This window comes from Oncorhynchus mykiss, chromosome 17, assembly GCF_057628025.1.
Source record: "Oncorhynchus mykiss isolate SJ-2025 chromosome 17, ASM5762802v1, whole genome shotgun sequence".
NCBI lineage: Eukaryota > Metazoa > Chordata > Actinopteri > Salmoniformes > Salmonidae > Oncorhynchus > Oncorhynchus mykiss.
This window is the reverse complement of record NC_143038.1, coordinates 54,296,023-54,317,066: the sequence shown is the minus strand read 5'-3', so window position 1 is coordinate 54,317,066 and position 21,044 is coordinate 54,296,023. Positions and strand designations below refer to the sequence as shown.

The 21,044-nt window shown below is 44.2% G+C and overlaps 1 protein-coding gene across 3 annotated transcripts in view; it reads left to right on the top strand.

The window, feature by feature from the left end:
- prickle2b (prickle homolog 2b) overlaps positions 1–15,063 on the top strand; it is a 108,892-nt gene extending 93,829 nt beyond the window's left edge. For all 3 annotated transcript variants that reach the window (XM_021569615.3, XM_021569618.3, XM_021569614.3), the window contains 7 exons: positions 2,054–2,237; positions 7,988–8,101; positions 8,267–8,404; positions 9,092–9,295; positions 10,022–10,208; positions 11,365–12,225; positions 13,236–15,063. In XM_021569615.3, coding sequence (XP_021425290.3) covers positions 2,106–2,237; positions 7,988–8,101; positions 8,267–8,404; positions 9,092–9,295; positions 10,022–10,208; positions 11,365–12,225; positions 13,236–14,149 — 2,550 coding nt within the window. In that variant the 5' untranslated portion in view covers positions 2,054–2,105 and the 3' untranslated portion in view covers positions 14,150–15,063. The remainder of the gene's footprint in view (positions 1–2,053; positions 2,238–7,987; positions 8,102–8,266; positions 8,405–9,091; positions 9,296–10,021; positions 10,209–11,364; positions 12,226–13,235) is intronic.
- Positions 15,064–21,044: the final 5,981 nt, after the last annotated feature.

Here is a 21,044-nt window from a genome sequence, read left to right as displayed (position 1 = left end):
TATCAGCTTTTTTTGGTCCTCCAATAATCGGTATCGGCATTGAAAAATCATAATCGGTCGACCTCTAGTTACAACGATGTTGGCTGTGTGTAGCAGATAGCGGTTCTGGAGGTTTGGCTTGTTTTTTTTGTTGCTTCGTCACAGACAGCTGTTGTATTGTGCACTGAAGTACGCAAGCAAAGGGAAAAGGTGAGAGGATGAGAAGGTCCGAGAAGGAATTCTACAACAAGCAAATGATTGTGCTGTTTGTATGTGGCTGCTATGAAAATGAACTGTGTTTGTGGTGATCAAGGATGTATTCCTTCCGCATTCTGTAGAAAAACTATTCTTAAACGGAAGGAAGGGGATAAACTTACCTGAATTTGTCCAATAGAAACTCTCAATTGCAACTGTTGGACTAATTACACCCTAGATTAGCAATAGCAACATTATGATGGGTATAGGAAAATGTTTAGTATCATGTTGTATCTTAAACCTATCAATGTTACATTGAGCAGGGTGAATGAAATATGAATGACAGTCATCCAATATGCTCTAGTAGAAAAAAGGCCATGTTCATTTAAAAAAATCGGCCTCCCTCATCTTAAATGGCACTGACCGCCACTGCTATACACCATTTACACACAGTTATATTCCAGACTGTTCTGGAAGCTAATTTCCTGCAATTCTGTCCATTTTGCCATGATGTTTTGTACTGTGTATTTAAATATGTCGAAATAATTCTTGACATTACTCGTTCTAATATTTCTACTATTTTAGTTACACCGTTTATACACACCACATATTTATTTCTATACTGGATTCTTGACATAGCTCACTCTAATATATCTACTTCTGTACATATCATTCTCAGTTGATCTTGTGTAGGTTCATCTGGTGTATATGTATATATATGTATAGACTGCATTTGGATTACTTTTACAGTGCTATTTGGCTTGTTAATTGGATTAGTTACGACATTTCGTGATAAAAAATAATTCCTAATTTTCTTTTGTGTGTGTGTGATTATTTGTGTAATTATTTGACATTTTACTGCATTGTTAGGCGCTAGTAACAAAAGCATTTCCCTGCACACGCTTTAACATCTGCTAAACTGTGTACGTGGCCAATAAACTTTTTGATTTGTTTTTGATTGGCTACCTGAGGGGCAGTAGAAGTCAGTGGATATGACCCGCGGGCCTCCCTCTGTGTCCAACAGGGTCTGCTGCCTGGACAGAGTTTCACTGTGTGTGTGTGTGTGTGTGTGTGTCCTAGTTCACAACTTTAGTTTATTCTGTTTTAAAGGGTGAAAAAAGGCTCTAGTCACATGTATTATACCTAAGTTGGAATGGACATAAAAACGGAAGCGCCACACTCTTACAAACATTTGCAATCCTTGTTCTGTATGCGAACAAACGGATACCTTGTGTGGGTGTGTTAATCTGTTGCATGGTTCTTGATTAATGAGAACAGATTTTTCTCCTGTTTGAGCATCTGAAACCGCTTGAAGCTAACCTTGTAAAGACAGGAGGAGAAATGTGTATTTACAGTACTGCTTTCCATCACTGTCAGTAGCTCGGCGAATCATTTCCCTAACCTGTTTGTCGTTATGTCCTCACTGGTGTTACCTAGAGGATTGTGGGAGCTAGAATGTCTCTGAGATCCTGCTCTCTTTGTAAAACATGTGAACCCTGGCCCTTGAACTGTGTGGAGTTTAGATTTCACATGCTTCATTGCCATGGAGATTAGATTTCACATGCTTTGTTGCTTTGCAATGAAAACCCCTCAAAACAAAGATGGACATCGAGAGAGGTCTGAACTCAACCCACATTTTGCCATACGTACAAGGCATAAGTCCTGGTTGGTTGCTGACAGTGTTTTATATCACTAAACTTGGACTATGGATAACAGTTTCTCACTTTTCTATTCTTCCTGAAGAAAAGACATGTCCACTCAATGTTAGCTTTGGTATCTTATCACTGACCTCAGCTCGCTGTCCCAGTGTCCTGTAGAAAGATCTGTGTCCACTGTAAGCTTTGATAACTGACTTCTGCTTTGTCCCTGTGTCCTGTAGGAACATCTGTGTCCACTGTAAGTGCCACCGTGAGGAGAATGTGGTGACGGCCATGCCTCTGGAGATGGAGAAGACCATCACTAAGCTGTTGTACGACTTCCAGAGGAACTCCACCTCAGACGACGACTCAGGCTGCGCGCTGGAGGAGTATGCCTGGGTGCCCCCGGGGCTCAAACCTGAACAGGTATGATAGACACACACACACCGGGGACTCAAAAAGGAGTATGGTTTGCTTTCACTATTCCATCTCCTCTGTGTTGGATTACAGTTCTACTTGCCATCTTATATTGCGTGTGTGGTGTTCAAGTAAGCTGATAGGTTTACAAGGATTATATGATGCCAGTGGTTGAGTGAATATCTCATTAATTCTGCTTGCAAACTGTTTACTCGTGATTTCACAAGCCCATTGTTGACTCTGTTAAGCTGGGATATGCAGAAATATATTACATGCCCTGTGAGCATCCAAGAAACCATCTTTACAAGGCTCTTGTGTACCGAAGGTGTGCGTGTGTGTGTGCTTGTTATTGGACAATAAAACCTTTTTATAGATGTGAGTTTCATTTTCTTGATGAACTGAAAGGAAGCCTTATTGCTTGTGCAATCGGGTGGTCAATATTCTGTTAACTAGTCCCCCATTTCAGTCGCCCAAGGCTGAGCACCGCCATTTTTCATCCCCAAGAGTCACATGTGACCTCCAGTCAATTAAGCCCCCCTTTAAAAGCAGCTCAACACCAGCCTGCCAAAATGGAGCCCGGCAAGGATAGACTGACTGATAGGGCAATAAGACTGGGCATGTTGCAGTTATAGGAGTGGCTTTGCATTGAGGGAAAAGGCTATATTTTGCAGGATTTACTGCTGGTTACATATGTACATTGAGTATCCAGGTATACAGTTGAGCTTTTCCCAACCTGACATTCAAGTCAGTCGAGTCATAGAAATGTGTTTTCAACGGAGAGAGAGAGAGAGAGAGAGAGAGAGAGAGAGAGAGAGAGAGAGAGAGAGAGAGAGAGAGAGAGAGAGAGAGAGAGAGAGAGAGAGAGAGAGAGAGAGAGAGAGAGAGAGAGAGAGAGAGAGAGAGAGAGAGAGAGAGAGAGAGAGAGAGAGAGAGAGAGAGAGAGAGAGAGAGAGAGAGAGAGAGAGAGAGAGAGAGAGAGAGAGAGAGAGAGAGAGAGAGAGAGAGAGAGAGAGAGAGAGAGAGAGAGAGAAGAATACCAGTTAATCTGTAGAATCTGAGCTCCTGGTTTAGGTTTCTCCTCAGGGACCCAGTCCCACTGCTCTGTCAGGAAGAGGAGCATCCTATTCAGTCTCAACTGGTGTCAAGTCACCATTCTGTAACATATTTTCCACAAAGATAGTGGGAGCCATTCCATCAAACAGTGTTTCCGGGGATAGCTAAACATGTTTTCCCCTTGCTCTGCAATGATATGAACGCCTGGATGCATGTATGTAGCTAAATTGTATTGGTAATGTGAAACTGAAGGATTCTCGGCTGCATTTCAACTACAAGTTATTATTTTTATAAGACTGCCATTATTGACTGTGCTGAGAAGTTATTGGTTCTGGCCTCAGGAAGGTCCAGCCAATATACACTCTCTCCCTTGATGTCAGAGCTAATAAAATGTCAGGACATTGCCAGGATACAGGGAAGTTCAGGCCAAATATGTTACTAAGCAGCCGTTACTGATGTCTCTCTGCTGTTGGAAAGGCAGATCACGCAGTCTGTCTCCCGTTGCTTTTACCTTGTGTCACAAGAGACGAGAAATAATCTGCCTGCTCATCCAAGAGGAAATTAAACCAAAAAGCTTTGACTATTTCATTGTTTTTGTAGCTGTAAAGACAATGTTTACACTCACGTTGAAGGAAATGGCAGCCTGTTACCATTCATTGTACTTTGGAATGGCAGTCCTTCCGTCTTGACCTGACGAAGAGCCGCTTCGGATCATATTGTTGTCAATAAAGTTGCGATTTGGGAGCTTTAACAGTGTGCGGGCCTTCTTGTTCTTTACCTGTCCTTCCTTCATGCGTGATGGGCTGTTGCAATGGTGTTTTGTTAAAGTATGGTATGTCCAATAAACGCTCACTGTTGCCTGTTTCAGGACTGGACTTTGATTGTGTCCTAAACACTGTCAGTCTTGCCAGTGAACAGCGATGAAAAACAGGTGTGGGGGGAGGACTCTGTTCTGTTGGTTTCCAAAATAAAACCCAAAACCCTGCCATTTGATTTACCCTTTAAAAGTAATACATTCTCCATACAATTAGAAAGCAGATTTAACCTCTAGCGATGAGCAATCCTGTATCCGGGATCTTAAGTATAGCCTCAAGCTCATTAGCATAACGCAACGTTAACTATTCATGAAAATCTCAAATGAAATTAAATAAATATATTGGCTCTCAAGCTTAGCCTTTTGTTAACAACACTGTCATCTCAGATTTTCAAAATATGCTTTTTAACCATAGCAAAACAAGCATTTGTGTAAGAGTATTGATAGCTAGCATAGCATTAAGCCTAGCATTCAGCAGGCAACATTTTCACAAAAACAAGAAAAGCATTCAAATAAAATAATTTACCTTTGAAGAACTTCGGATGTTTTCAATGAGGAGACTTAGATAGCAAATGTTCAGTTTTTCCAAAAATATTATTTGTGTAGGAGAAATCGCTCCGTTTTGTTCATCACGTTTGGCTGAGAAAACCCCCCGAAAATTCAGTCATTAAAACTTTTTTCCAAATTAACTCCATAATATCGACAGAAACATGGTAAACGTTGTTTAGAATCAATCCTCAAGGTGTTTTTCACATATCTATTCGATGATAAGTCACTCGTGGCAGTTTAGTTTCTCCTCTCTTCAAAATGGAAACATGCACGCACCTGGAGATTACGCAATAGTTTTGACGGAGGACACCAGGCGGACACCTGGTAAATGTAGTCTCTTATGGTCAATTTTCCAATGATATGCCTACAAATACGTCACAATGCTGCAAACACCTTGGGGAAACGACAGAAAGTGTAGGCTCATTCCTTGCGCATTCACAGCCATATAAGGAGACATTGGAACACAGCGCCTCCAAAATCTGGGGTACTTCCTGTTTGAAATGTAATCTTGGTTTCGCCTGTAGCATCAGTTCTGTGGCACTCACAGATAATATCTTTGCAGATTTGGAAACGTCAGAGTGTTTTCTTTCCAAAGCTGTCAATTATATGCATAGTCGAGCATCTTTTCGTGACAAAATATCTTGTTTAAAACGGGAACGTTTTTCATCCAAAAATGAAATACTGCCCCTAGAGTTTCAAGAGGTTAATCTGAGTACATTTAGTTTCCATGCCCCTGATCACTATTATTATCCTAATCTGCTCGTCCTAACTGGCTTTGGGGAGTGTGGATGTGTTCCTGCTCCACACATCTCTACCACAGTGTGTGTGTTGGGTCTCAAGTGTATAGGCCAGTGGTTGTTGTTGGACGTGTGTTCAGTGATTTATCAGGGCTTGGTCACCGTGGGTGTGTGTGTCTGTGTGTTCAGTGATTTATCAGGACTTGGTCTTCATGGGTGTGTGTGTTCAGTGATTTATCAGGGCTTGGTCTTCGTGGGTGTGTGTCTGTGTGTTCTCTGATTTATCAGGGCTTGACCACAGTTGTTGTTTCATGAAATATGCAAGGATCCCTGAGCCACTTCTGCGATTCCCTATCCCTTGTCGACACGAGCCAAGCCAACCAAAACACAACCAGAGGAATTGAGTTGCACTTAAAGCAGAACACACTTATAAAAGGGGGACGTTTCACCCTGGACATGCATAAAAGTTAAAAGACTAACCCACAATAAACATGCACCTAGTTTTATTTCCAAGAATCACAGACTATTTCCAGCTGTCATAGAACATTTTGTAGTGTGTTTGGGTATACATTTCGACATCAGAGATTATAGATAATCCAGAGGCTATGCATACATACATACATACATACATACACTGTACGTGTACACACACACACACACACACACACACACACACACACACACACACACACTGAGTGTACCAAGCATTAAGAACTTCTTCCTAATATTGAATTTCAACCCCTTTTGCACTCAGAACAGCCTCAATTTGTTGGGGCATGGACTACAAGGTACCAAAAGAGTTCCACGGGGATGCTGGCCCATGTTGACTCCAAGTCAAGCATACAGCGTTGTACGAGGTCTTCCGTTTCTTGACCATTTCTCACATGGAATAGCCTTCATGTCTTAGAACAAGAATAGACTGATGGGTTTCAGAAGAAAGTTCTTTGTTTCTGGCCATTTTTGAGCCTGAAATCAAACCCACAAATGCTAATGCTCCAGAAACTCAACGAGTCTAAAGAAGCCAGTTTTATTGCTTCTTTAATAAAAAAAAAAAATAGTTTTCAGCTGTGCTAACATAATTGCTAAAGGGTTTTCTAATGATTAATTAGCCTTTTAAAATGATAACTTGGATTAGCTAACACATCGTGCCATTGGAACACAGGAGTGATGGTTGCTGATAATGGGCGTCTGTACGCCTATGTTGATATTCCATAAAACATCTGCCGTTTCCAGCTACAATAGTCATTTACAAAATTAACAATGTATTTCTGATCAATTTGATGTTATTTTAATGGACATAAATTGCTTTTCTTTCAAAAACAAGGACATTTCTAATTGATCCCAAACTTTTGAACGGTAGTGTATATATTTGTATTTATTAAATGCAGAAGACTTTCTTCATTATTCAGGGCTATCCTTATTGTTGTGGTAGCAGGCCCTTTGTATCGCACCCAAGGACAAAGCCAATAGGTTCCAGTCCAACGATCCATTTATTGGGTACATAGGCTATTAAAATGGGCTTGCCTGTGGCTCTGTGGTCAGCACATATTGATTGCCTCTCCTGTACCGCTGGCCCCCTTCTCTCTCGCTCTCTCTCTCTTTTGCCTTCTTTTGCTCCATCCTCTGGCGCTCGATGCTCCTGACATCAACGCAATTGAAGACCGCTGGCTCCCATTCTGTTCTGCCCCCCTGTTACTCTATAATGGAGAGACTGTAATACATTTCTACCAAAATGACGTTCATTGTTGGCCGGCAAAATGTAAAGAATGTAGCAGTCATTTTGAATAGTGGGATTAGTATTAATCCTCTGTCTGACACAAACACGGTTCGTGTGTGTGTGTGTGTGTGTGTGTGTGTGTGTGTGTGTGTGTGTGTGTGTGTGTGTGTGTGTGTGTGTGTGATGTCGAGGGGTAATGCATTGCATTCTCATGTCAACATGCTGGGAGGGAGTAAAAGGCCAGATTCCATTAAGACTGCATCGGAGGGTCATAAATCCAAGTGATTGTAAATGTGTGTGTGTCCTTGTGTGTATGTACTGCATGTATGTGTGTTATTGTGGTAGGGTTAGGGTCACACTGCTGATATAAATGTTCTCCTTCCTCAAATAGCCTACATGATTCCAATAAATGTTCATTTGCTACTTGTAGGCTAATCTTTGTACCATGTCACTGGTATTAAAAAAATATATATTTCACTTAACCAGGTAGGCCAGTTGAGAACAAGTTCTCATTTCCAACTGCGACCTGGACAAGATAAAGCAAAGCAGTGCGACAAAAACAACAACACAGAGTTACACATGGGATAAACAAATGTACTGTCAGTAACACAATAGAAAAATCTATATACAGTGTGTACAAATGGAGTAAGGAGGTAAGGCAATAAATAGGCCATAGTGGTGAAGTAATTATATATGTGTAGATGAGGATGTGCAAGTAGAAATACTGGTGTGCAAAAGAGCAGAAAATCAAAAACAAATATGGTGATGAGGTAGGTAGTTGGTTGGCTGGGTTATTTACAGATGGGCTGTGTACAGCTGCAGCGATCTGTTAGCTGCTCTGACAGCTTACCGTAGTGGTGGCCTGACAAGTGTGTTTCTCTCCCGTCAGGTTCATCAGTACTACAGTTCCCTGCCTGAGGACAAGGTGCCCTATGTAAACAGCCCAGGAGAGAAGCACCGTATCAAACAGCTCCTCCATCAGCTGCCCCCCCACGACAATGAGGTGAGACCCCCTGCCTCACGGGCCCCTGGGCACACAGACGTTGGAAAGGGGTCATTTGTCACAGTGACATTGTAACGTATGTCTCTAGCTTAATAATTACAACAAACTACAGAGTTTGTGTTTCTCTGCTGCCATTTATTTTAACAATCTGTGTGTGTTTTCCAGGTACGTTACTGTAACACTCTGGACGATGAGGAGAAGCGGGAGCTCAAACTCTTCAGTAACCAACGGAAACGAGAGAATCTGGGCCGCGGCAGTGTGAGACCGTTTCCTGTGACGATGACCGGAGTGATTTGTGAGCAGGTACACTGACTCCTGCGAGACTGGGACTGGTGCACTCACATGATGAGTAGGGCAGAGGCAGGACAGACATCTGGTAGACGTTATACATCAGTGGCTATAGTTGGTGAGATGTGATAGAAATACGTGTATAGTCACATCACTATGAGGGATCTCTCACAAGAAAGAAAAAAACTTTAGCAGGTTATCAAAGGAAATGACTATGAAGGTGAAGGACATGCACATCTCTTTTGTGGTAGAATCTAACAGAATCTTAAGTACCCAGTGACATTTCTCACTTTTATTGTGATTCACCACGTGAAGTGCTCAGCTGACATTTAAAAGCAGCTCATATAATGGAGCCTCACATTCAAGTTATGACCCTGTCTTTCACCAATGGTAGACTTGAGGGTCTTGTGTTTCTCCGACTGTTTGTAACTTTCTCCTCTCCCTCTAAATCTCTGCTGCACTCCCTGGCCTTTCTCTCTTTGTCACTCTGTCTCCTTCACTCCATCTCCCTCCTTTCTCCCCTCCCTACCATCTCTCACTGTCAAACCCCACTCATTCCCACTCCCTGTACCTTTCTTCTCCTCTAATCTTCCTCTCCCCTTCCTATCCTCTCCCTCCTCCCTTTTTCTCTCTCCTCCACCATGTCTCTTTCTCATCCCCCATCTCTCCCCTCCACCATCTCTGTCTCTGACCATCTCTCAGTGTGGGGGGCAGATAAACGGAGGTGACATTGCAGTGTTTGCGTCACGGGCGGGCCACGGCGTGTGTTGGCACCCTGGCTGCTTTGTGTGCAGCATGTGTGACGAGCTGCTGGTGGACCTCATCTACTTCTACCAGGAAGGGAAGATCTACTGTGGTCGGCACCACGCAGAGAGACTCAAACCACGCTGCTCCGCATGTGACGAGGTGAGTGCAGACCCCGCTAAACACACCCACAGGCACACAAACACACATACAGTACACCCACGCAGTCACAAACCTCTCTGATACTAAACCTTTCATAGGCCTTCCCAGCAAATATTATATTGAATACTATGACACTAACTGGGCTCCCGAGTGGCGCAGCGGTCTAAGGCACTTCATCTCAGTGCTTGAGGTATCACTACAGACCCTGGTTCAATTCCAGGCTGTATCACAGCTGGCCGTGATTGGGAGTCCCATAGAGCGGCACACAATTGGCCCAGCGTCGTATGGGTTAGGGTTTGGCCGGGGTAGGCCGTCATTATAAATAAGAATTTGTTCTTATCTGACTTGCCTAGTTAAATAAAGGTTAAATAAAAATACTATTTAAAAAACTGCCATGCAAAACACAATAGAGGATTCAGAGATGGGTAAACAGAAGAGATGGTGTTGTCTTGAAATACATTGCTAATATATGGGAATATTTAAGCATTGTTTTCAATTAGATCTCCATACACATGATCCCAAAGAGTGGGTTGTAAAAGTGTTGTAATACAGTAGGACAGTGTCTGTCAGTATGCAGGAGGGAGAGGTCTACAGCAGCAGGCAGCGAGGCCTTGATGTCTTTGTCCTGTCATTCTCTGTAATTGGGTGAGAAGGGCCTTGCCTCAGAGAAAAAGCAGCATGATAAATGATACCTTCCCCATCCCTCTTCCCTCTCTCTGTCTGTAGATCATCTTTGCGGACGAGTGTACGGAGGCGGAGGGCAGGCACTGGCACATGAAGCACTTCTGCTGTTTCGAGTGTGAGACGGTGCTGGGCGGCCAGCGGTACATCATGAAGGAGGGCCGGCCCTACTGCTGCAGCTGTTTTCAGTCCCTCTATGCAGAGTACTGTGACTCCTGTGGGGAGCACATTGGTATGCCACACACCCAACCCATCCATCAGAGCCAACGCAGGGCCCTAGGTCCAATACGTGAATCCTATTCTTGAGCGCTAGAGCACTGGCATATGCAAAGCTAGACGATTTCACTGACACTCTTTCAGCTGAAGGATTTCTGTAATGGTAATAGAGAACAGAGGAATGACCTGGATTTAGCTTGGAGAAACATTTCAGGGAGAAATTTGCAATGGTGCAGAGATTACCTGCTTTTAGCTGAGAGTAACTGTGGGTAGGACTTAATGCAACACTGGCATGCAGATACCGTATTGTCCTTAAATACAGACTATGTGAACTTAAGACCGTTTTCACAAAGGGGAAAAAGATCTGTGTGTGAAATCAATACAATTTCAAATGTATTCAGCAGATACATGTTTCACACATTATTTTCTGTAGGTTAACCAACCCTGTTCTGAGTAGGATAACTTATTTTGGAGGGTAAACCCAGCACCGTATCACCAGTTGGCCCAGTGCAAGCTCTGTGTGTTCCTCTCAGTCCAGAGAGCTGCTGGTTTATCCCTAAACAGCATCCCCAGCTGTGATCTGGCATGGCCCTCAACAGACAGACATGCAGCTCTGTAATTATTTGTTATACAGGATAAAGAAAGTATTTGAGTAAAACTGATTTATAAATTGAAACCATCAGAAAACATGTTGAAACCAGATGGCAGCCATTAGCCTAGGACCATTCTCCCGGCAATTCCAAACATACTTCAAATGCAATGTGTTTATACAGTGCCGGGCATGGTACATAATGAGTAAACTCAGCTAAGTGTCATAGCCCCAAAGCCTTTCTTCACTCAAGTTTACTTATAATTTCCTACTACAGTTTTAACTTTTTTTTTTAAATCCAGTTTAGGGATGATATCGTTATCTTTTGATTCGGATATGAGTTCTCCCTCTAGAATATTTAGCTCATGTTTTGTATTTGATTAGCCTCAATTTGCCTAGCTGCTTATAGCACTTTCTCTTTCACATTCCCCAGCAACAGTATTTCTACAATGATTAGTCTTGAGGGTTTTCTGTTGCAGGCATTGACCCTAAGCATTACTGAGCAAAACAGTCAAATGTATTGGGACTTTTTCATGGACATTTTGGCCTTAATGCTAACAAGTCTTTCCGCTCTTTCCCGCAGGCATTGACCAGGGCCAGATGACATATGACGGGCAGCACTGGCATGCCACAGAGGGCTGTTTCTGCTGTGCCCGCTGTAAGTGCTCCCTCCTAGGTCGCCCCTTCCTGCCCAAACAGGGACAAATCTTCTGCTCACGCTCCTGCAGCCTTGGAGGTGAGCCTAACGGGTCAGACTCCTCAGACTCTGCCTTCCAGAGCACACACTCCACTCGAGAGCCCCACCGCAGCTCCAAGGCTGGGAAGAACAGGGGTCAGGCAGGGCGGTTTTCGGGCGAGGTGGACCCTCTCTCCTTACAGATGGACCTGCTGAGTCTGTCCAGCCAGACGCCCAGTCTGACCCGTGAGCCGCCCGCATGGAAGAGCCAGGGACAGGGAGGCGACACGTACCCCTACGAGGGCCGATCAGACCACACAGCAACACCCACTCCACTCCAGCTGCTCAGCCAATGCAACGTCAGGACTGCTTATAACTCCACCTCCCCCGGGCAGGGCAGCCAACCAGACCCCAGGTCCAAGGAGACGGGTGTCCCCAAGAGGCCGCTCATCTCAGCCGTGAAGGGCCACTCTATGAATGAGAACTGGTTCCACAAGGACTCAGTCAACTACTACCCCCCCAAACTGAAACCCCAGCAAAGCATTGACATACCCCACAGCTCCTCACCCCACAATGGCTTCTCTGACAAGCGCTCAGTCAGTCTGCATGTGTTCCAGAGGGAGAACCAGAGGGACAGGGAGGTGGGGCCTCCCCAGATGGGGCGCAGCAGGAACCCCATCAGTGCACTTAGCTTCACGGAGCAGCTCACTCCCCTAGAGCAGACACCCAGGGGTTCCATGGAGTCACTCACCCTGTCCAACGCTACAGGTAACTCATTCAAAATTCACCATCATGTGAAGATGAATTCATGTGATTATATTTGAATCAATATATTTTACTGCTCAGGACATTTTATTTCTCACATAATACTGCAACCCATCTGGGGCCAACGAAACAAGTATCGTTGACATAAGAGTGTAATGTCTATTATATCGATGGTTATAACCGACTATCATACTACTAATGATATTCAGGGGAGTGCCAATTAGTCTGACAAATTGAGTATCGTAACGAAAATGGGCCATTTTCTGGAAACGATTATGATTCAAGTATTTTTTGTCATTATCAGTGATCAGGAGAAAAAAAATATGCCAACAAGCATCTTTCTCATGTCAGTCAGAAACAGAGTTTCTAAACCATGCGGTGCTCTCTTTGAGTCAGTCATGTGTGTGATCTGAATGACTCAACGGGCTAGTTTTCCTGTCTGTAAAGAGAAGGGCGGGCGGGACATTGATTCTGCTGCTCTGATTGGATAGAGTGAAGCTGTATTTCTCCATCCACTCGCTTCATAATTTCACTCGATCACTTTTCCTCACGTGTTTTCAGTCTGATCATTTAGATTTCTGCTGCTACTATGATAAATCACATGGCGAAGACGTTTGCTATCAAGCTATCAATGTGCATAATATCTAACAAGTGGGGCAAGGGTCGGGAAAAAATATGAAATGCTAATGCACATTCTGACTGAGTGACAGCAAACTTGGCTGCCCTCTGCAAGTTGAGGACATATACACACCCACCCCTCTGCGCACTGCTCCTAATCTGCAGCTTTTTTTGCAGTGAGAACATGCAGGGGGGGTATTTTGGCCACATTTATTTGGGTATATTAAAACACTTCCGTTTTTCCTATCACGAGTACCATTCGATCTGACTATCAACTGTCAACTTACAGATACGATTAGGAATACGAGTATAGCAATGTCAGCACACTCCTAATGATCATAATGAGGACAACTGATGAAGTTGACCACTGACATCCCTCTGTTCTCTCTCTGAAGGAACGTCAGCAGATGGAGGGAAGCGCCAGGAGCACCTGTCTCGTTTCTCTATGCCCGACCTGAGCAAAGACTCTGGCATGAACGTGTCAGAGAAGAGCAACATTGGCACCCTCAACTCCTCGGTCCAGTTCCACAGTTCTGAGTCTCTGCGCAGCCTGACCTTTGGCCAACCCTACATGGAGCTGGAGCCCCCGGTGCAGGTGCAGTATCCTCTGCAGTACTGTGAGCCCCCAGGCCTGGGCATGGGGATGGGCCGCTTGCCCCCCGGCTTCACCTACCAGGAGGAGGACAGGGTCAGCCTGGTGAGCAGCGCTAATGCTGCACGCCTCCCGCCCATCAGCGAGCGCACGCGGAGACAAGGAGAGGGCCTGGGCATGGCTGCCCCTGAAGACACCCCTCAGCGCCGTAGACACCACCACCACCGGTCCCGTCGCTCCAGACGCTCCCGCTCGGAGAATGCCCTGCACCTGGCCGCTGAGCGCAGGGAGAGGCCCCAGCTGAGAGTCAGAGAGGATTATGACCAATTCCCCCCTCCCCGGGGCGCCAGGGACCTGTTTGGGGGTGCAAGGGGGAGGTGCAGGGGGCCGGAGCCGTTCCGGCAGTGCCCTCGCACCACCTCTGACCTCACCCTGCAGAACCCAGGTGCCCACCGCCGTCTTGCCGGGCCCTACTCATGGGACGACTATGAGGATGAGTGGTGCTCCACCTGCTCTTCATCGTCTGAGTCAGAGGACGAGGGCTACTTCCTGGGAGAGCCCATTCCTAGGCCCGTGCAGCTCAGGTACCTGAGCAGCCAGGAGCTCCTCCACAAGTACAGCTCCACGGGGGTGGGCGGACCGCACCAAATGAGCGGCAGAGGAGGACAGCTGCACACCCGGAAACGCCGGAAAAGCAAGAATTGCATCATCTCTTAACATTCGCCACATGGCAAGAGCCAAGACAATGTGCCCTCCCTCCCCAGTATACACTAACATAGTTCATCTGTTCAGAAAAGAAAACAGCCGCTCCTCTGAATTTGGGTTTTGTGAGGTTGACAATGTTTGATATGCAGTTGGGTAAACCGTTGACAGAATGTTTTGCATGTTTATCCATTTAATGTTTCAGAATAAGATATCCTGAGTACTGATTATATTTCTCTGACTCTCACTCTGCGTTATGCTTGTCTGTCACCATGTTTATCAAAGACAATGTGCAATCGTAATAATAATGTCATTTCCATTCACAGCAACAGTAAGGTACAGACAGTTTAGTAAGGTCCAGCTATTTCATGCAATGTGATTTAGGTGTATACCATTATACTCAAGTTTATAGGCTGTATATAATAAATTAATTAATTCACTAAATTAAGGAAGTAATGTAAATACTATGTAAATGATGTCCCACATATTTTTATATTTTGTATAGAATCATTTATGTATTGAATATCTATAATGTAGAAATAGAAACCGCATGCCTGTTAATGTACTGATGTTGTCCTGCATTGGAATAAAATAGCATTTCAGAGAGAGATTGACAGGTGTCCGTACCCTCACTGGAGACTGGTGGGTTCATGTGAAGCGATGTCTACCACTGAACAGTCACGCTCACCATCTGCTCAGTGCTAAAATGAATGAGAACATGGCAGAAGCACACCTCTCTGTAAATGTCATTACCCCCATGAGGTCATGAGTCAAGTGTTACAAATATTGTGATTAATGGGCCTTTACGGCACTGTGTGCAAACAGATGTCTGTGAGCTCTAGCTGAGCTTATCATAGACCCAGATAAAGTATGTGCTGCTGATACATCTCCATGAATTAATGCATTAAAAGCTATGCTAATGGGATTCATATGGTCTTCACTGAAGCGCAGTTTGTAACTCACAAGCTATCTCCTCAATTAATATAACCTTTACATCCAAAATGACAGGAGTAGTTTACTTCTCTCTTGTCGTTTTATTCTCCCGTTTTCTACTTTTACACTTAGACAAGAGATCCAGGTTAAGTTTGTGTTTGGAAGGTGAAGTAGCAGGGCAATAAATTGGACTGTGTCAGTGTGGTCAGAGGATTACGCTAGCTAGGTCTCGGGCCCTCGTAATCTGTGTCCACTCCACACCCTCCCCTCTGCTGCAGGTCTCAAAACTATAGGTATTTAACTACACGCTCTAGATTAAAAGTGATTGAAGACCAATGCTACTGACATGTTGGGGGCATTAGTATGTGTTTATGTAGGTTCCTTTTAGAGGCTGTCTTTCATTGTTATGTTTTGCTGTGGTCAAATAACAAAGGGCGAGAGAGGAGTTCTCATTTTGTTGACTGTTATGACCAAAACAGCGGCACAAACTTGAGACACATTTTTGTTCTGTCTTTTTACCCCTGTTTTACTGAGCCCCTAGGCCACTGCCATTAAGTCATACCCGCAGAGGTGCACATTGTCACCAAAGAAATGAGTAGTGGAAAAAACAAACCCCTCGTTTGTCACCAGTCATCTGTGTATTAATCTAACGGAACACATGTTTCAAAACTCATCAGAGCACACAGCCTTACTTCATTAACCCAACCCATATATTTATTCATTTCGTTTACATATCTTCTCATCCCTGCGGGCCTTTACCCAAGGACAGAGGGGTTGTGCAGTCAGTGTGTGTCAATGGTTTGGCACTGAGAGCAAGTGTCTTTTCCATGTGCTTAATTAAAGCTGAGATGAGAGGCACCACAGATTGTAAGCCAAATGCTTTCTGGGCTACACACCATAGAGGAGTAGATAATCCCTGAGTTGTGTTGATGCAGGACAGTGGTCTGGTCCGCTGGGGGCCAGCTGACTCCAGGAAGATTACACTGGAGAGAACAAACATCCCATATATGGCTCTGGGAAAGTGGGATACCTAGGCAGTTGTCCAACTGAATGTGTCTTCCGCATTTAACCCAACCCCTCTGAATAAGGCTGCCTTAATCAATGTCCATGGCGCCCAGTGAACAGTGGGTTAACTGCCTTGCTCGGGCAGAAGGACAGATTTTTACCATGTCAGCTCTGGGATTTGATCCAGCAACTTTTCTGTTATTGGCTCTAACCACTAGGCTACCCTCTGGTAATATCATCTTTGTTATTTGTCTCACTGAATGTTGTGGTCCATGTATTTACACAGTACATTCTTATGGGAATGGGGTTTGAGTACTTCTATACTTGTGTTTGTCATAGGGAGTTTGTATGGGCTTGTGAAAAGCACAATGTGTCGAAGTATGTAACATTCAAAGCATGCCAACTTGAAAACAGCTTGTGTCTTTTCAATTTGCATTTTAATTGCAGAATGAAGTTGATCACGCCTAAGCTAATGACGATTACATATTTCAAATGAAGCTAAACTGCTGCAGGTCAACAGAGTGAAAAGAAGTGTGATTGACTACCTGTTACTGAGGAGACTACTAACAAAGGCATGTGTGTTATAAACTCAGCAAAAACATAATCGTCCTCACTGTCAACTGCGTTTATTTTCAGGAAACTCAACATGTGTACATATTTGTATGAACATAACAAGAGTCAAAACCTGCGACATAAACTGAACAAGTTCCACAGACATGTGACTAACAGAGATTGAATAATGTGTCCCTGAACAAAGGGGGGGGGGGGGGGTCAAAATCAAAAGTAACAGTCAGTATCTGGCCCTAGCCCTCACCCTCCGATCCAACAGGTCCCAGACGTGCTCAATGGGATTGAGAGCTGGGCTCTTCGCTGGCCATGGCAGAACACTGACAATCACGCACAGAACGAGCAGTATGGCTGGTAGCATTGTCATGCTGGAAGGATGAGCCTGCAGGAAGGGTACCACATGAGGGAGGAGGATGTCTTCCCTTTAACTCACAGCGTTGAGATTTCCTGCAATGACAACAAGCTCAGTCCGATGGTGCTGTGACACACCGCCCCTGACCATGACGGACCCTCCACCTCAAAATCGATCCCGCTCCAGAGTACAGGCCTCGATGGAACTCTCATTCCTTCGATGATAAACGCAAATCTCACCCCCGGTGAGACAAAACCACGACTCGTCAGTGAAGAGCACTTTTTGCCAGTCCTGTCTGGTCCAGCGACGGTGGGTTTGTGGCCATAGGCGACGTTGTTGCCGGTGATGTCTGGTGAGGACCTGCCTTTACAACAGGCCTACAAGCCCTCAGTCCAGCCTCTCTCCACCTACTGCTGACAGTCAGCACTGATGGAGGGATTGTACGTTCCTGGTGTAACTCGGGCAGTTGTTGTTGCCATCCTGTCCCGCAGGTGTGATGTTCGGATGTACCGATCCTGTGAAGGTGTTGTTACACGTGATCTGCCACTGCGAGGACGATCAACTGTCTGTCCTGTCTCCCTGTAGCGCTGTCTTAGGCGTCTCACGGTACAGACATTGCAATTTATTGCCCTGGCCACATCTGCTGTCCTCATGCCTCCTTGCAGCATGCCTAAGGCATGTTCGGGGACCCTGGGCATCTTTCTTTTGGTGTTTTTCAGTCAGTAGAAAGGCCTCTTAAGTTTTCATAACTGTGACCTTAATTGCCTACCGTCTGTAAGCTGTTAGTGTCTTAACAACCGTTCCACAGGTGCATGTTCATTAATTGTTTAAGGTTCATTGAACAAGCATGGGAAACAGTGTTTAAACCCTTTACAATGAAGATCTGTGAAGTTATTTTGATTTTTACGAATTATCTTTGAAAGACAGGGTCCTGAAAAGGGGTTGTTTATTTTTTTGCTGAATTTCTGTTTGTCCTTCTGGCTGACTCTCTCATGGCCAGTGTAGGGCTCATGAAGAGCATTCAAATGATTCTAAATAGAATGTCTGTAGCATGTGACTGCCAATTAACCAATGTTCCTGACATTCCATTGGCCCAGGCATGCACGGAACTCAGTCATGTGATGACGCTAAAGTTAGCAGACAGAGATTCATAGGATGAAACACAGAGAGAGTCTGAAATCCACAGGCTGTTCCTGTATCATGACCATGACTGAATAAAACTAGCACATTGTCCAGTGGTTAACACAGAACACCTTTCTATTGTAGTGTGTCAGAGGCTGTTCTGGGAACACTAAGCTATGTATTGGTTAACTGGGAGGTATGCACATCATGGGTAGTGGCAATTTATAAGGCTATCAGCTGAGACATAAAGACGGATAATTATCCTGTTTGCTGAGATCCCTGAGGAAGGTCAGAAGCTATTAAGTGAGCTTCAAGGCCAGCACAGAGAAGGCGCCTGCCTATCTGCTGTATGTAGAGAGTACGGGACCAAAACGGCACCAAATTACAGCTCCACTCAGAGGGGACTGAAATAGCCTGATTCAGTTATTTAGCTGCTGAAGATGCGTGACAGGAATGGCTGAGGTTTTTACTGGCTGTCTACCCCTCGTCGTGTGTCCAATTACCATGGTAAGAAATCACCATAACAGTCAGTCCACACACACCAAACATACCCACACACAAACTGCACAGCGATAAAAGTAGCCTCATACCTGACCTTTGATAGTAGCTGACATTGAGATTGATGAATCAATATGGAATAAAGTGATTTTGTTGGCTGAGAAGAGATCAAACAATTAAAAACTGAACTGCAATTTGTCAACCTCAGATGTAGATGATATTGATGCAGAGATTTGCAGGTTTTCTCTGTATTCCACTGACTAAAGCTGGATGTTTTTGGATAATTGGCCAATATGACCCTTAATCCTGAGTCTGCGGTTCAGTAACAAGCAGGGTATTTCATTCTCTGATGACCACCCAGATTCCTCTCCGAAACAACAGGACCCGCTCCCTCACAAAGTTGTGCATGAGTGCCTTTGGCTGTCCTGAGCCTGACCCATCTCCTGAGGATGTTGTGTTAATACAGGGTGACAGTCAGTAACCCCTCTATCTGGTATTAACTCCATCTGCTATACCTCAACCCCCCCCCCCCCCCCCCCCCCCCCGCGCATTGCTTTAACTCTTACCTAGTTTCAGATCAAAAAGGTGAGAAAGGTGAGAAATTGTGAAGTGTCCCATGAATTAAGTGAATTAAACTAAAAGTGTTAGTCAAGGTCATAGCAGGTAAGAATTGGACCTCCACTCAACTGAACTCATTAACCTAAGCTTAGCTCCAACCCAGTCCTCATCCTCAACCCTTGCCTTAAACTGTCCTCCATCCACAGCCTTCTTTAACTCTCACTTTAATCCAGGCTTTAAAAAGGCTCAGTGCAATTCTGTGTGTTATATTATATTGTACAACAGCTGATGAAACTAACACTGTAAAATTGTGAAAACATTTGATCAGTGTTATTTCCTGATAGTTGCTGGTTGAAAATACAATCTACACAGGACCTTCAAGTTTCACGTTGTATTTGTGAAATAAGTGACTTGCAAGCCTTTCCCAACAGTGTAGTATTCAATATAAATAATAGTATAACTAAACATGAGAAATAAGAAAGGAAGAAAAAGACTGGATAATGTAAGTTAAACACAGGTACCAATTTTACAATTTGCAGGGATACTGGAGTAGTTGAGGTAGAACTTTAAATACTTACTGCTGTTGAGCTATTTTGCAACTACTTAGCCTGTTAGCTAACCCTTCCCCTAACCCTTTTAGCTAACCCTCCCCTAACCCTGACCTTAACCCTTTCAGATAACACTTCCTTAACCCTTTCAGATAACCCTTAACCTGAACCCTTTAACATAACTAAACTTAGCCCTAACCTTAACCCTAACCCCTAGCCTAACTAACATTAGCCAGCTAGCTACAGTGGCTTGCAAAAAGTATTCACCCCCCTTGGCATTTTTCCTATTTTGTTGCCTTACAACCTGGAATCAAAATCGATTTTCAGGGGGTTGTATCACTTGATTTACATAACATGCCTACCACTTTGAAGATGCAAAATATTTTTTTTGTGAAACAAACAAGAAATAAGACAAAAAAACAGAACATTTGGATGTGCATAACTATTCACCCCCCCCCTCCCCAGAGTCAATATAATGTTTACTTGTATAATGTTTATTTTTGCCCATTCTTCAAGTCAAAACTGCTCCAGCTCCTTCAAGTTGGATGGGTTTCGCTGATGTACAGCAATTCTAAGTCATACCACAGATTCTCAATTGGATTGAGGTCTGGGCCTTGACTAGGCCATTCCAAGACATTTAAATGTTTCTCCTTAAACCACTCATGTTGCTTTAAATCTCTGGAAGACAAACAGGTTTCTCTCAAGATTTCATCATTCCTTCAATTCTGACCAGTTTCCCAGTCCCTGTCGATGGAAAAACATCCCCACAGCATGATGCTGCCACCACCATGTTTTACTGGGGATGGTGTTCTGGGGATGATGAGAGGTGTTGGGTTTGCACCAGACATAACGTTTTCCTTGATGGCCAAAAAGCTCAAATTTATTCTAATCTGACCAGAGTGAGTTCCTTCTTACATATGTTTGGGGAGTCTCCCACATGCCTTTTGGCGAACACCAAAAGTGTTTGCTTATTTTTTTTCTTTAAGCGATGGCTTTTTTCTGACCACTCTTCCGTAAAGCTGAGCTCTGTGGAGTGTGCGGCTTAAAGTTGTCCTGTGGACAGCTCCTTCGGGGTTATCTTTGGTCTCTTTGATTAATCTTGGATCTACCCATCCCGGATCCGGGAGAATTGTCATTAACTGACACTAATTAGCATAACGCAACAGACATAAATGTTACTAGAAAATATTCATATTCATGAAATCACAAGTGAAATATATTGAAACACAGCTTAGCCTTTTGTTAATCACCCTGTCATCTCAGATTTTGAAATTATGCTTTACAGCCAAAGCAAGACAAGCATTTGTGTAAGTTTATCGATAGCCTA